Consider the following 15,707-nt stretch of genomic DNA (forward strand, 5'->3'; position numbering starts at 1 on the left):
TTATTAATTAGTATATACATGTGAATACACATAAAAACAGTAACATAGTCCAACATTTTTTAATTAAATGGAAGAGCATGAGATGCAGCAGATGATTGTGCTGTGCCCCCCTTATGAAACTTCACACCCAAGGGTGGGTTTGCCCCCCATTTTGTGCACCTCAGCCTACCTGCCAAATTCTTCTGCATCCCTGAATCCAGTGAGTGGGGCTTTAATTTTATTTGTATGTATTACTTCTCTCATGTGAACTGGAATTCAAAAACTGATATTTTTGTGGGGGGAAAAAGATCAGAATTTTGTTAAGCAATTAAGGATAATTAAGCTAGTAGCAAAAAAAAAAAAAAAAAAAGCAAATAGTTCTCACAGTATGCAGCTTTGATTCTTACACAGTTGAAAATAGTGTCCCAGTGATTACTGCAATGTTAGTAATATGGAACAAATAGTAAAGAATGTCATAAAAACATTAAGAATGACTATCAAGATGGCAAAATTAAGTGATGGCAGCACCATTTCTTTTAAAAGCACCTTTGAGAAGAATGTTTCTTTACTGCATGGTGAAATCAGTTCTGCACAGCTGGCTATATTCTGGTATCAGTGCATTTATATAGTCACTCTTAGCACACCCAGACCTCACCCACTGCCCCCACCCTGCAACGCTCTTCATAGATCCACTTTCCCATACCCTTGCACCTGGTCATACTCACGGTCACCTCTCAGCAGAGCCAGTGTCTGTCCAGCTGAGCTGGCAGTGTGGTTGGGGCCAGTTGGATTTAACTAAAACAGATGTGAATTCTGTGACTAGACAAACTAAAGTCTCTTTCTGTCCAGATCAGGGGGCAAGAACCTTTTGATCCAGTCCTGGTAAAGAGATAACATTTGTTCTCAAGCTATACCTGTGCTGTGAGCCTTTCAGCAGCACTGCTTTACCACTCTACTTCAAGGTCTCCAATGTAACTGCTGTAATCTGGCAGCTCTCCCTCATGGCATCGTTAAACTACCCCTAGTAAGTTGCAGTAGTAGCTCTGTTGACAGGAGAGTGCCTCTGGTTGACTTAGCGGTGTCCTACTGACATTTCTGTTGGTGAAACTTTTGTTGGTCGGGGTGTTGTTCTCCTCCCCCCCGCACCTTTGAGGGTGAATCTACATTACCTGACAATCAATTGTGCCACAGTCAATCTTCCAGAGTTCAATTTTGCCGCATGTATTAAGACACAGCAAAATTGATCTCTCTGTGCTTGGCTGTCAACCCTGGTACTCCATGTTGTCATGCAGTAAGGGATGTCTGAATGAGCCTGAAGAGCCCCGATGTACACTAGGTAAGAGAGTTGATTCTGATATGTGATACGACAGAACCAGTAAGAAATGCGTGTGAGATGGCATGCAGAGGGCGTGTGTGTGTGTGTGTGGGGGGGTCATCTACAGCCTAAGGGCACGTGGGGGAGAGAGGGCTTTGAGTGTGGGGAGAGAGTTGGGGGATCCTAAGCAGCTGCCAAAAGGCTGTCTTCAGGGCAGTGCCTGGGCATGCTCACTGCACCCTAGGCAGCAGTTACTATTCACCCACTCTCAGCAGTGTGTCCCAGCTGGTTCTTATGGGAACTGCACACCAGGGTGCATCCTCTTAGGCCATGTCCACACTTAGTAAAAACTTTGAAATGGCCATACTAATGGCCAGATCAGAGAATACTAATGAGGCGCTGAAATGCACATCCAGTGCGTCATTAGCATGCTGGCAGCCGCAGCACTTCGCAATTGCCGCTTTTGCTGCCGTGCGGCTCGTCTACACTGGGGTCCTTTTCCAAAGGACCCCACCAACATCACAACATGAGCTCGTAGGAATAAGGGGATTTCGATGTTGGTGGGGTTCTTTGGAGAAGGACCCTGGCGTAGGCGAGCTGCGCGGCAGCATAATGCGGCAATTGTGAAGTGCTGCGGCCGCTGGCATGCTAATGATGTGCTGGATATACATTTCGGTGCCTCATTAGTATTCTTCGATCTGGCCATTAACATGGCCATTTCAAAGTTTTTACTAAGTGTAGACATGGCCTTACTTTCACCTGTGGTTAAAGGTGAAATAGACCCCAAAAAAAAGAAAAAACCACTTGATGTAATTGTGTTTAAAATTTTGAATGTCACTTGAATTAAAAATTGTGTATTTTGGGAAGGACAAAAGAGCCATATTTGGTTCCATACTGAGCCATAGGTTGCTTCCTCCTGCTCTAACAGAATAACACCTTGTACTGAAGCTTATTCTGAAATGGCTGAGGTAGCCTCACCTCTTCGTCACATCTCACTGGACTAAGGCATAGGCAACTCCTGCGGCTATTTTCAGAAACATTCCCATTCTGGATGCTTGCAGAGTAGCTATGCAGTGTTAGGACGTGTGTTCTCTGAATGCTGCCCTGTTGTGGAAGCATCTAAATTTGACCCTAATTTTAAAGACTGTCCCACAGTCACTCAGAAAATATATTTATATTTAACCTGAAGTAACGGTGGGTCTTTCAAACATAATATCTAGATAAATTCCATGATCAACCCCTCCTTCCCTTCTATTATGGAGTATCTGGATCCTGTATAGCTCCAGGATTGAGGGGAGGTTGGAGCTGCTGCAAGCTTCATTCCCATGGCAGGAGACACGGAGGCAAACTGTGTGTAAATGCATCCCCACTGGACGTTGCTGAGCAAGATAATCTAGACTTGATTGCATGTCAGAAGCGAAATAGGCATGGATAGCACATCTCAAAGAATCACAGTCACTATAAGTACAGTTTCTTTCTTTCACTGAAAAATGTCCTATTGCTATTTTTTTCCATTATTTTGAGGGGGGGGTTGTGTCAGTAATCCCCTACAAAAATGTTTAGCATATTGAATGCCATGGAATCATTTACAGTAATTTTGAGTAGTCCTTATATGTTGTTTTTAGAAACCATTGGGTCCCTAGGATTAGTGAACAAAGTTATTCATGGCCAAACACAAATCATAGGAGTCTGTCCTTGCAGGGAAGTATGCGATGTATGACAAGCACTAGTAAAGGTTGTTTATAAGATAACTTACGCCCTATCTTTATCTGTAAAATTGTCCTTGCTGCTTTCAGATTGGAAGAGCTTGCAGACATCTGTACTGAGTGTGCGTTTGTGTTATCATTGAAGTGCTACTTAAGATTTATTTGCACAAATACTTTTGCAAAGTGTTAAAGCACGGGTGGGCGAAATGTGGCTTGTGAGCTGACTCCAGCCCACAGTCCAGCATGAGTCTCATGCAGGTTCTCTGCTTACTCTGTCCTTGCATGCTACTTAGTGCCCAGCTGTGGAGGCCATGTGCTCTGCACACTGTGAGCCTGGGGGAGGAAGGGCTTCACATGCTGCCCCTGCCCTCAGCACAATCTCTCAGCTTCCAATGACTGGAAGTTGCCTTTGTCACACTTGTGGCACAGGCAGCGTGTGACATCCTCTTCCCCTCCAGGGCTGGTGGCATGCAGAGCACGTGGCCTCTGCAGCTGGCTGCTTTGAGCAGCATGTGGGGACATGGCGGGCCAGGAGCCTGCCTGAGGGTCCCTCTGAACTGTTGGCCAGGAGCCATCTGGATAAACACCTCCTGGCCAGAGCCTTCACTTGGTACCCTGGTCCCTCCCTCCCTCTTGCACCAGATCACAACTCCACACTTATCCCTGCTCCTGCACCCTTATCCTCTTCCTGACCTTGCACCCCCATCCTCTGGCCCAGACCATACACCCCTTCCTACCTCTTCCCAAGTCAGAATCCTCTTCTGCACCCATACTCCTATCTCTTTCTGCACCCCAGTCTGACTTCCCTACTCAGTCCCCATCCCAGACCCCACACCACCTCCATTATCATGGAAGGGTACAGCCCTTGACCACTTACCAAATCCTTGGAGTGCCCCCCATCAAAAATTATTACTCACCCCTAAGTTAGATACTGTTTAAACAGTGCTTTTGGAATATTAGGATGATAGTGTACAGTACTGTGTGTTGATACAGGTGTTGAAATTGCCAGAGTAGGTGAACTTTGGATTGTCAGTTTAGCTGTCTTATGATGGAAAAATCCAGAATTCTACAGTTTGTTAGATATGGTAGAATCTAAAGGCTGGCAAGAAATTTGTATTTAATTCATGGTTTTTTTTAAAAGAAAGGCATACAGGTGGGTGTGGTCTTCTGAGCATTTCAGGCTAAGTTTCCCCAAAAGAGACCCCTTGATATATGCTACTGCACAGTAAAGTTTGAGCTAATGCCAAGTAAACTTTCTTATGTGCATTTCTAGCAGAGAGCTCAAGCTCCTTTCAATTAGCTGTTTAAGCGCAGTGCATAGAAAAAAGGAATGTGCTTAAACTGTGTTAATGGGTAGCATAGTTCCCTAAATTTGTGCCATGGCCAGATGACTTTCATGAGATGAACATGAAATATGTTTGCAAAACTTTTGCATTACATAATCCTTGCTTCCTGCAACTTCTTTTAATTGGTAATGTTAGAAAATTACCAATGGCAAACTTGTATTTCAGCTTTCCCATGTCACATTATTTATGCAGCACACAAATATATTACTGAATAAAAATACTTTGTAAGGCTTATAACAGTAATGGTTACAAACTGCTCTGTCATCTGTGAATATCTTACTTGACAAGAGCAGGTGGTTTTTTGTATTATCGAGCATTAAAATAAATGTTGGGTCACTCTTTCAAAAAAAATTCCATTCATGGGATAGGGAAATCCTTAGACCCTTGAATATTGTAACCCTGCAAATGTGATTTCCCACATCTATTCTGTCTCACTATCTATAAACTCTTTTTATGTGGGAATGTAAATAGGCAAGTGTGTGCATCTAAGTAGCCAAGCTAGGAAAATGAATGTTTTGCTGGAGGAGGAAAGTGATACATATTCATGTGAGAGGAATTAAAATGATTTTATCTTATTTACTGGTCCAGTTTCTTGTGTGACATTGAAAAGTTTCCACTGTCTAGTACAGGGGTCTGCAACTTGCAGCTCAGGAGCTGCATGCTGCTCATTAAGGACTGTTTTATAGCTCACAATCCTATAATTGCAAAGTAAAACAAAACAAAAGCAAACTCCTGACTATTTTTCATAAAAGGTGAATGTCTAGTAGCCCAAAAAGGAACTCATATCTAAATAGGAAACAATTGTGATCTTGAAATATTGGATAACTCCCTGTAGTGTCCTGCAGAGAGAGAGAGAGTGAGTGAGAAGGTTCGAGAATGAAAGTCAGGACGAAAGTGGTACAAATTCACGTGTAAAGTGTGAGGAAATAGCATGTGTCACGTTACAAATTGTATGTGCTCATCTTAAAATAGGGGTTGCAAAAAGTATGGCTTGACGTTCTTTATTAAGGACCATCTCATATTCACATGTATTGTGGCTCTTGAATTATTGTTTTTTGTTTTTTTTTAACTGAATTGGAAAGAAATGGCTGTTGCTATTTTGGTTGCTGACTCCTGGTCTAGAATCTGCTGTACTGATATGATTCTAGTTTGATAGTGCCATGTTTTTGGCACTATTGAAAATGTATAGATGGAGGCTTTTCTCCTATTATTTACTTTGATATTTTTTGTAGTCGTTGTAAATGTTTCAAAATTCTCTGAAAGTCTGTGGATTGAACATTTACTATATTGGTACAAAGTCCCTTTGGTTTTAGGTAGTTTTTTACCATACAACTATGTAACACAACTTCCTCTATTTAGGTACTTCCACAATCGTGTGTTTGGTATGGGGAGTGCGGAATAGCTTCTGGAGATAAAAGATATAACTGCAAATATACAGGACCACCAATACCATTACCAAAGAATGGATATGACTTAATGCAGGTATGTTTCTTTTGTACTGTTCTTCTAGAAACTAGAAGGTAGTTAGTATATGGGCTGGGATGGGTGGAGTAAGACCTAAATATAGCTGGTAATTAGAATATGGGCTGGGATGGGTGGAGTAAGACCTAAATATAGCTGGTAATTAGAATATGGGCTGGGGATGTGTGGAATAAGACCTAATATGCAGGAATCCAGTGGCAGCAATGACTGCACATCTGTGTTTAATAGTGATAGGTGAGTGCTCCGTCCTGCCCTGCATTTATCACTCTGTGTAATGCCTAAAACAGTTGATGCACACTTTCAAGCATGTGTTCCTGCCTTGTATGACTTGGATTCTGTCACATCCATGCCCAATACCTTGTATATCACTTACCTAAAGCTGAGTTTATCTAAGAGATCTTCATATTAAATTTTGGTCTCCAGTTACCCACAGATTGTGGGGAGGGAGGGGAGGGGGACAGATAAACCCTATCCACCCCCTGTGGCAATGAATCTGAGCCTGGTTCTGTTGATTTGGGCTCAAAGGGCTACAAATAGTCATGTAGATGCTTCAGTTAGGGTTGGAGCCTTTTTTACATTGTTGGGGGTGTGAAACTACACAGGGTGGATTCAGCCTCAGCGCAAATGTCTATATTGGCTATGTTTATCCTGGCAGCATGAGCCTGAGATAGGCACCCTAGGCTGTGTCTACACGTGCCCCAAACTTCGAAATGGCCATGCAAATGGCCATTTCGAAGTTTACTAATGAAGCGCTGAAATGCATATTCAGCGCTTCATTAGCATGCAGGCGGCAGCGGCGCTTCGAAATTGACGAGCCTTGCAGCCGCGCGGCGCATCCAGACGGGGCTCCTTTTTGAAAGGGCCCCGCCTACTTCGAAGTCCCCTTATTCCCGTGAGCTCATGGGAATAAGGGGACTTCGAAGAAGGTGGCGTCCTTTCGAAAAGGAGCCCCGTCTGGACGCGCCGCGCGGCGGCAAGGCTCGTCAATTTCGAAGCGCCGCTGCCGCCCGCATGCTAATGAAGCGCTGAATATGCATTTCAGCGCTTCATTAGTAAACTTCGAAATGGCCATTTGCATGGCCATTTCGAAGTTTGGGGCACGTGTAGACGTAGCCCTAGTGTGTCAAACTTGCTGCTGTGGGCGATATTTGCTGTGTAGACATAACTCAGTGTTTGGGGAAGTCTGAACAAAATATTAGATATGTATATCCTGTTTTGTGGCTGTGACAATTGGTTTCTAAAGTTGCCTGTTAGAATCTCTTCTGAGGTTGTTACATTACACCAGCACACTGCAGGAGTACATTGTTCCATTTGGGATGTTTATACATCATCCTGTCTACTCCTTCAGTACCCTTAGGCTGTATACTATGTTTATGTAATGGTGAGCCAGCAAGTGTCCATGCATCTCTGAAAAAAGACACAGTTCTTTGCAGGCAAATCATGTTGTCCTGTTCAGTATCCTAACAACTTTCTAATTAAGATGGTAATTTTTGTCATTTCTTTGTGACTAGTGTTCTCTTAAGTTAACTTCTTCTGACATCTGTGTGTGAGGTAGTTGTCAAATGTCTTAATCCTACTTGATTATAATCAATAGCTTTGTGACCTTTTTTATTTAAGGAACTCTGCCCAGGGTTATTCTTTGAAAACGTTAGTGTTTGTTGTGATGTTCAGCAACTTCAGACTTTGAAAAATAACTTGCAGCTTCCTCTGCAGTTTCTCTCCAGGTATGGTGACAAACAGCTTGAAATGATTAGCACTTTGTGTTCTTATTCATTGAAGTTATATTCTATTAGCTATTTTTATGAGCTGACATAAAACAAGCAGTGTTTTTGTCTTAGGAAAATTGGTGTTAACAGGGTAAGCTTATAAAGAAGAGAATTTCATGGGAATGATTAGGGAAAAGCTTGCATTCAGGCACAGTGGTTCATTTTGTTGTTGCACATTATGGGAATGTTGGCTCCCCTTTGTCAAGGCTGGACCCCACCCAAAGAGGAATCTAGACTTTGTTCCACCCGCTATTTAACTTAAAGCCCTGTTTCTTGTCTTCATAAAACTCCCATCATCACAGGTATTTTGTTTCAACAGTATACTGCACTCAGATGACACTGAGTCAGATTAAATGTCCCACTTTACAGATCCCACCATTTTTGGTGTTAACAGGACAACTCCCTTTGTTTTTCTGAGTTGGTTTTTACTTCTGTCCTCATACAATAGTGTTGAATTGCAGTTAATAGTGACAATGCTCTTAGGAGTGAGATTTCATTAGGAAAACCTAGAATTACTGCAGTTGGTAGGTGTACCACTTAAGTTTAAATCTTGATAGGTAGAATAGGTTGCAAGACTGAATGAATTTCTCCTATTTTGGGTCCTCGGTAGTTTTAATTGTAAGAAACATTTGCCTTTCTGGGTGAATTGTTTCCTTCAAAGTGCATTTCTTTGTATTTACATATGTGTGTACATGTCTGAATCAAAGTGAGTGTTTAACTAGCTTTTCTGTTCTGCAGATGCCCATCCTGTTTTTATAATTTAATTAACTTGTTCTGTGAGTTGACCTGCAGCCCACATCAAGCCGACTTCTTGAATGTTACAGCAACTATCCCTTATTATGATCCTGTTACAAAAGAGAACAAAACCAGCATCACAGAGCTACAGTATTATATTGGAGAGAGTTTTGCTAATGGTAAGCAAACTCAGTTCAGTGACAGTGCTTTTTGGTATGGTATATTGTAAATTCCTCATTCCATCTAAATGATCAAATAAATGCCATTGTTCTTTCTGACCATAGACCTTTTTCAGTAGAGGAAATGGAAGAAAGGGAGCAGAAATGGTCCTTTTGATCATTTAACATTTGCTTGTAACTTACCTTGGAATCTCTTTCTTGGCTCATGCAAGTGCCTACAATTATAGCAACGGACTCTTTTTTTTAGAAATGTTTTATTAGAATAAGATGCCTTAAAATATTAACATGAATGTAGAATTTCAATAAGAAAATGACCTATTCTGATTTTGCTGAAGTGGTTTTCCATTTGTTCTGATAGTACCTAAATGTCCAAAGGAAATCAGGGCCATGTTGTGTTAGACACTCTACAACACATAATAACAAACAGACCCCCTTAAGCAAAGCTTACAAAAAGTATTATCATGTTAGTCTGAGAAGAACATTGAATAAATGGCTTCAAAGTTTGTAGGACTCTAATTTTTGACAATTATGGTAGAAAATTCCATTTTGTTTCAATGTGACAAATGAAGTCTGGAAATTGGTGTAGTAAATTGCTCCAGTTCTCATAAATAAACAAACAGGGAGATATACATATCTCATAGAACTGAAAAGGGCCCTGAGAGGTCATTGAGTCCTGTCCCCTGTGCACAACCGGACCTATCATCATCCCTAACAATTTTTTTTTTTTAATTTTATTTTTTAATCTAATCTGCCCCAGACTCTTGAAAAGGCCCCTTCAAGGATTGAACTCTTAACCCTGGGTTTATAAGGCCAATGCGCTAACCACTGGAACACGCCTACTTTTAAAAATAAATAAATAAATAAATAAATAAAATGACCTAATCCTTCGCCAAAGTATTTTTCCAGTATTTAGGAGTATGCACAAGAAATTAAGGCATATATATTTCTTACAAAAGTGTAAAAATTCTAAATTGTACTTGAACGCTTAATTTTCTCTGAAAGGAAACTATGTGGAATGACCTGTCTGTGCTATAATTGCAATCGAGTTAACATAATTCCAGTTTGTTGTATGTCCAAGGGTTTAGTCCAGTTAAATTCAATCTACATTACAAATCGGAACCTTAATGTAACTGGGGTTCTGTCAGTTCCTTATGTTCATGCTGTGTACAAAATTATTTGAAAATGTACCTCATGTGGTAGTTAGGAGAGCCTTCTGCAACATTCCTCTTCTTTCAGATAGTCAGGATTGAGTGTCCTTAGAAGTTCCTCCATTAAGGATATTAGGTTGATTTTCAAAAAAGCAGTTTTCCATCAGTTCTGCCCTCTTCCTCTATTCTAGATGTAATTCTGCTTAAGCTTTCAACAGCAGAAGGCAGTGTGGCCAACCTTTTTGCATTGGGGGCCACACGGCAATTTTTTACATGTTCCAGGGGCAGAACACAAAATAGCGCCCCCCCCGCAGGCTTAACTTCTCTCAGCCCCAAACTTGCATCCCCACCCCCAAGATTAACCCGCCTCAGACGACAGATATGCATGCTGCTGCTGCTCTTGCACAGCTCCAGCAGGGGGAGACTTGGCTGCCCTTCGCCCCAGCTCTTCTGCTCGCTACGCCCAACTGCAGTGCGGGCGGCTCTCTGCCCTGCCATAGCTGAAAGGATGGAACTCGTTGTGAGTGGTTTAATGTCCAGATCCCTTCTGCCAGCCGTTGAACTAGTTAAATTGAGTTCCATTATTTCAGCTGCAGCAGGGCAGAGAGCTGCAAGTGGCTCTGGAGCTGCAGGCTGCCGACTCCTGCCCCAGCCTGACTACGCCCTGTGCCCCACATTCACTTTGGCTGGCTTGGGTAAAATGGTGCTCCTGTCATGGGAAAAGGCTTTCATGGGCTAGATAAAAAGGCTTCGCAGGTCAGAGTCTGGACCGCAGGTCAGAGTCTGGACCGCAGGCCACGCGTTGGCCCACCCCGGCTTAAGGTGTCTTCTGTGAATTTAAAGAACATATAATACATTTGGACTTGTATTGTGAATTCCAGAAGTAAACAATCAACTTTAAATGTTGCATTGTTTTACTTTAATAGCCTGGACCTTTTTATACTTTCCTAATGCACTTTTTCTAGCTATGTATAATGCCTGCAAGGATGTGGAAGCACCATCAAGTAATATTAAAGCATTGGGGCTGCTATGTGGGAAAGATGCTAAAGACTGCAATGCAACCAACTGGATTCAATACATGTTTAGTAAGGATAACGGACAGACTCCTTTCAACATCATTCCTGTTTTTTCAGGTAAGAACTGGAACTTTAGTTTCTTTTGTGGATGGTTTGCACCTTCATCAAAGATATTTATACCGAATGCTTTGTTGTGGTCGTATGACCAATAATGTACTGGAATAACACGAGAATAGTATATGGTGGTAGTATAAACTCTAAAGCGCTACACTTACAGCGATCTGCTGACAGAAGTTTCTGTTGGAAGATATCTTCTGACAAAACTTCTGTCAACAGACAACCAAGCAGATCAAAAGAGTGATCTGCTCTCTCAACAGAATGGCCAACTGGAAGTACAACAGATAGGGCTGCTTGGTTTCCTGGAAGCCTGGTCTGTCAACAGAGGGGGCCACTGCAGAATGTCCAGACCAGCTTTCTGTCGACAGAGGTGTTCTGCCTCACTGGGCAGAGGAAGAATGCTGCTGATGGAAGTGCTGTGTTCTGTCAATTTACTGTTGACAGTATGCCTTGGGAATGTGGATGCTCTGCGGGTTTTGTCAACAAAACTCGTCTAGTGTAGACACAGCCTTACATCTTATAATACTGAAGTATGGAACTTGGCTTGACTCGTCGCTGATTGTTGCTTGTTGTTGGTGTCAAGAAGCATTTTACTTAAACTTGGAACAACATAGCAAGTTAGATAATTCTTTTGGTAGTGATTAAGGACTTATCTACACTACTGTGGAAGATAGACCTGCTCAGGTTTGTAATTTACTGTAATTGTCTCCTTTTATTCAGTAATAAGAGGTGAGCTGTTTAAAAGGCGACCAGTTTAAAAATCTGCAGCGTTTCTTAACGGTTTAGGTTTCTGAGGGTTTACTTAGAGTTGGAAAAGTGGTTATGGTTAGCTAACAAGTGAAGCCAGACCTAACTTTGACCCCCTTCTCTAGAGCAGACAAATGCTAAAAGTGTTGGGGGGAGCATTTTCCTACAGTTCATCAGAAAGGGTTGGCCTAAGCTAGTGGTTCGCAACCTGCTTAGCTTTGAGCCATATACGCAGAAATGTTCTATGGGTTGCGTCCATAAAATATACCATCTGTATGGCCCTGAGGATGTCACACGGGCTGCAGCTGTGTGCTTATTTGTCTGCAAGTGGTCTGTGGGTTGAAAACTGCTAGGGATGTTAATGGTTAACGAGTAAGCCTTACCCTAAATGGAGGAGGCTTGTCAGTTATGGTTAACAGTCACTGTGTACAGGACTGCTCCAGCTCTGGGACACCTTCCATGGGCAAGGCATGCACTAGTGTGGCTGGAGCAGCCCTTGTCCATGGAGGGCCCGGCTCAGGAGTGCTGTGGGCAGGGTGTACTTCATCCTGGCTGGAGAAGCTCCTGGCTGCCCCTCCCCCTCCTATTGAATCAGCTAATTTAAATCTCAGGTAATTATTTAATCCTCTCCCTTTATATTGGAGAACAAATTTTTCAAAATTTGCATACTGTAAAATGTTACATTTGTTTTCAGAGTGATTTCTGTGCTAAAAGTGAAGAAAATTAATTTATCTTTTTACTTTATGTATTTAGGCTGCTTGCTGTAAAATCACCTGTATATTACGAAAGTTCACAACTTTCATTTTAGTTTTATGATGATGTATGCTTTTCTTAAAGCACCAGCTTCTTTGGTCCTTAGATTATATGAAAATCTCAACTTCCATATTTTTAAAAATAAACATCTAAGCCTGTTACTGGTGGAGAAAATTCTGTGAATGTACTCTGAGGGCATTCTGAAGGCTCAAAAATGAAATGGCAGATATCTAATAATTTTTGTGGTGTGACTGGTGAATTTTAAATGTTTGGTAATAGCAATACCACTTTGCTAAAAATAAAGAGAAACAGAAATGAATGGAAGTTTAACATTTGTAACTAATTTTTCTTAGATATTTCTCTTCATGGAATGAGTCCTATGAACAATGCCACCAAGGGCTGTAATGAATCTGTAGATGAAGTTACAGGACCATGCAGCTGTCAGGACTGTTCCCTTGTTTGTGGTCCCAAGCCTCAGCCCCCTCCACCTCCTGCACCTTGGCTTTTGCTTGGTTTGGATGCTATGTATGTCATCATGTGGATCTCCTATGTGGGATTTTTACTTGTATTTTTTGCAGTCATTTTTGGAATCTGGTGTTACAGGTAAATGAACAATTCAGAATGCTCAACATTGATGCAAATTAACTGACACCCCCCCCCCCCCTTGGCATGCTCAAAATTGTTTGGACTTTAACAATAGTACTGTTTTCAGATACCACATATAGAAATAACTTCCTAAATTGTTAATTGCTTTCCCCATACAAGTATGTTTAAAAAAATCTTAACGTACATTAGCATGGAAAAGTCAAAGTTCTCAGTAACTTATACACTGGGCATATATATGTATATGGCTATTAAATATGCACTTGAATGTTTTCATAGTCACATTAATTTGTATAACCTTGATGTTTCTTTTTTCATTTTGTGGCTTTGTGTGTTTAAACCTGTATTAATGTAAAGTATTGGAGGGGTAGCCGTGTTAGTCTGGATCTGTAACAGCAACGAAGGGTCCTGTGGCACCTCATAGACCAACAGAAAAGTTTTGAGCATGAGCTTTTGTGAGCACAGACTCACTTCAGCATCTGATGAGGTGAGACTGTGCTCATGAAAGCTCATGCTCAAAACTTTTCTGTTAGTCTATAAGGTGCCACAGGACCCTTCATTGCGGTATTAGTGTAGTCTGTTGCATTTAGTTGTCCTCATTTTTAAAAGCGTTGAGGTTAGGGGACATCCTTATATTCATTAGCACTTCAAATTGCCCACCTGACTTAAGTTTGGAACCTGAAATGAATGCAGAGAGATGAGTTCACAGCTTTGATGATTTGACTGGGGAGAGTTCTCAGCAAGGGTGGGTTAACAGAGCACCAGAACCACTAGATTTTGTAGGAAGCAGCTGTTCGCATTGGGATCAGTGCATGCCCCCACCAGAAAGTTGAGGAGTTGGTGGGGGAAATAGAATTTTCAGAAAATTAGGGAGTTATTTTGGATTTGTGGCAAAAAGCTGAAAATCGTGTAGCCTGCTAAATACTTTTATGTGCTTGGTTTTTTTTTTTTTTTTAAATATCTGTCTTTGCAAGGAAAAGATCAAAAGTTAGTGAAAGGTCTCGTTGTACATTTCTTTGAGAGCCTTACAGTCATAATAAATTCTTTAATATATGGAAACCCTCGAACTGGGAGGTTGCTGGCTATTCAAATAGTAATAGAGAGCTACACCTAGCAATGCATAACACTAAAGAAAAACAAGGTTAGATACTAAGCAACAAATACAAGCAGAGTACTTTATTTACCAACAGTAGTCTTGTGTGCTGTATTTGCTTGTATTTACTATCACTGTACTGTACTTACGGAAAAGTTAATGAAAACTTACTTATGGTTAAAATGCTGATTATTTGAGAGTTCTGGATAATAGAATGCCAGCTATTAAAGAAAGCAGCAGAAATGTAGCACTTTAAAGAATAACAAAATGATTTATTCGGCGATAAGCTTTCGTGGGACAGACCTACTTCTTCAGATCAATTTCATTTCCAGTACAGACTGACACACATAAGTACAGAGGACCAAAAAGCAAAAAATTAATAAAAACTGACAAATCAAATAGGATAGAAGGAAGCGGGTGAGAGGTGGGGGGATGTTAACTGTCCTGTCTGTCCTCTCACCCCCTTCCTTCTATCCTATTTGATTTGTCAGTTTTTATTAATTTTTTTTGCTTTTTGGTCCTCTGTATTTATATGTGTCAGTCTGTACTGGAAATGAAATTGATCTGAAGAAGTGGATTTGTCCAATGAAAGCTTCTCTCCAAATAAAGCGTTTTGTTAGTCTTTAAAATGCTACATTTCTGCTGCTTTGTTTTGTTGGAGTACAGAATAACATGGCTACCTCTGTTACTATTCAGATATGAAAGAGTTTACTGGTTGTGCATGGTCAGGCCAGGCAGGGAGCATATACAGTTATTTAATCTATATGTCTTTGGTAGGCCTGCTAAAGTCTCAGTAGATAGGTACTGTGCATGCTCACTAACATGAATTAAAAATTTATATAATCAGTTTATTATCCTTTGGAGATACTCTTCCTCACTGAGAACTAGCAAGATGTTAAGTTTAGAGTGTTTTGTGCAGAGCGGTGGTTTTTTTGGGGAGCTCAGATCTTAAAACTTTCAGCATGAAATGTATATACTTTTTCATTCTCTCATAATACAGAAATAACTAAAAAACTTACCTTAACCTCAGTCCTCTCCCTCCTGCTACTTTACCACCTCCTTTCACGTGTAGGCTGGGGCAAAGCTTTGGGAATTTTTCAAGGCCAAAGAGGAACTTTTTACAAGAACATAAAAATAAACCTGTGTCCAAAGTTTTTCCCAATAACCTTCCATTATTGGATCTAGACTATGTAGAGTAGAACTTCTACCATTGATAACTATGTTGTAGCAACAATGGACATGTAAGTCATAGTCGGTACATATACAGTGAAAAAGGTTCTCCTTGCTTGGCTTCCTGCTTTCACAGCTGAGGCTGTGGGGCTAAAAATTGCAGTGGAGATATTCAGACGTCTCTTAGACCCTGAGCTGTGGGACCAGGAAGCGGAGGGGAGGGAACCTAGAGCTTGGGCTCTAGTGTGAGCCCAAATGTTCCCCACAGCCTGAGGCTTGCAAGTCTGAGTTAGCTGAGATGGGTCATACGCAGTTGTTTCCTGTGTAGACCCACTCAATGGAGGAAAAATGCTAGAGGCCTGTCTTCACAGGTTGGTGTCACAGTCCAGTGGTCACAGCAGGGGACTTTTGTGTGTATGGGTTTTACTGATGCCTAGCAGTGGCAATAATAGAACTTTGTGTATAACTTCTGACAAAAGCCCTTTTAGCTGTGGAAGCAAAGATCTACAGACCCATAACCATGTGAGACAGTGGGTAGTGTAATAAACAATA

The 15,707-nt window shown here is 41.3% G+C and overlaps 1 protein-coding gene across 3 annotated transcripts in view; it reads left to right on the forward strand.

The window, feature by feature from the left end:
* NPC1 (NPC intracellular cholesterol transporter 1) overlaps positions 1-15,707 on the forward strand; it is a 56,757-nt gene that overhangs the window by 15,302 nt on the left and 25,748 nt on the right. For 2 of the 3 annotated variants that reach the window (XM_074987283.1, XM_074987284.1), the window contains exons 2-6: positions 5,706-5,828; positions 7,446-7,552; positions 8,333-8,508; positions 10,622-10,789; positions 12,643-12,892. In XM_074987283.1, coding sequence (XP_074843384.1) covers positions 5,706-5,828; positions 7,446-7,552; positions 8,333-8,508; positions 10,622-10,789; positions 12,643-12,892 — 824 coding nt within the window. Of the gene's footprint in view, positions 1-5,705; positions 5,829-7,445; positions 7,553-8,332; positions 8,509-10,621; positions 10,790-12,037; positions 12,148-12,642; positions 12,893-15,707 lie in introns of those variants that run through there. The other variant, XM_074987285.1, reaches the window with a different exon arrangement.

The sequence above is a fragment of the Carettochelys insculpta genome, chromosome 2, assembly GCF_033958435.1.
Source record: "Carettochelys insculpta isolate YL-2023 chromosome 2, ASM3395843v1, whole genome shotgun sequence".
Classification (NCBI taxonomy): domain Eukaryota; kingdom Metazoa; phylum Chordata; order Testudines; family Carettochelyidae; genus Carettochelys; species Carettochelys insculpta.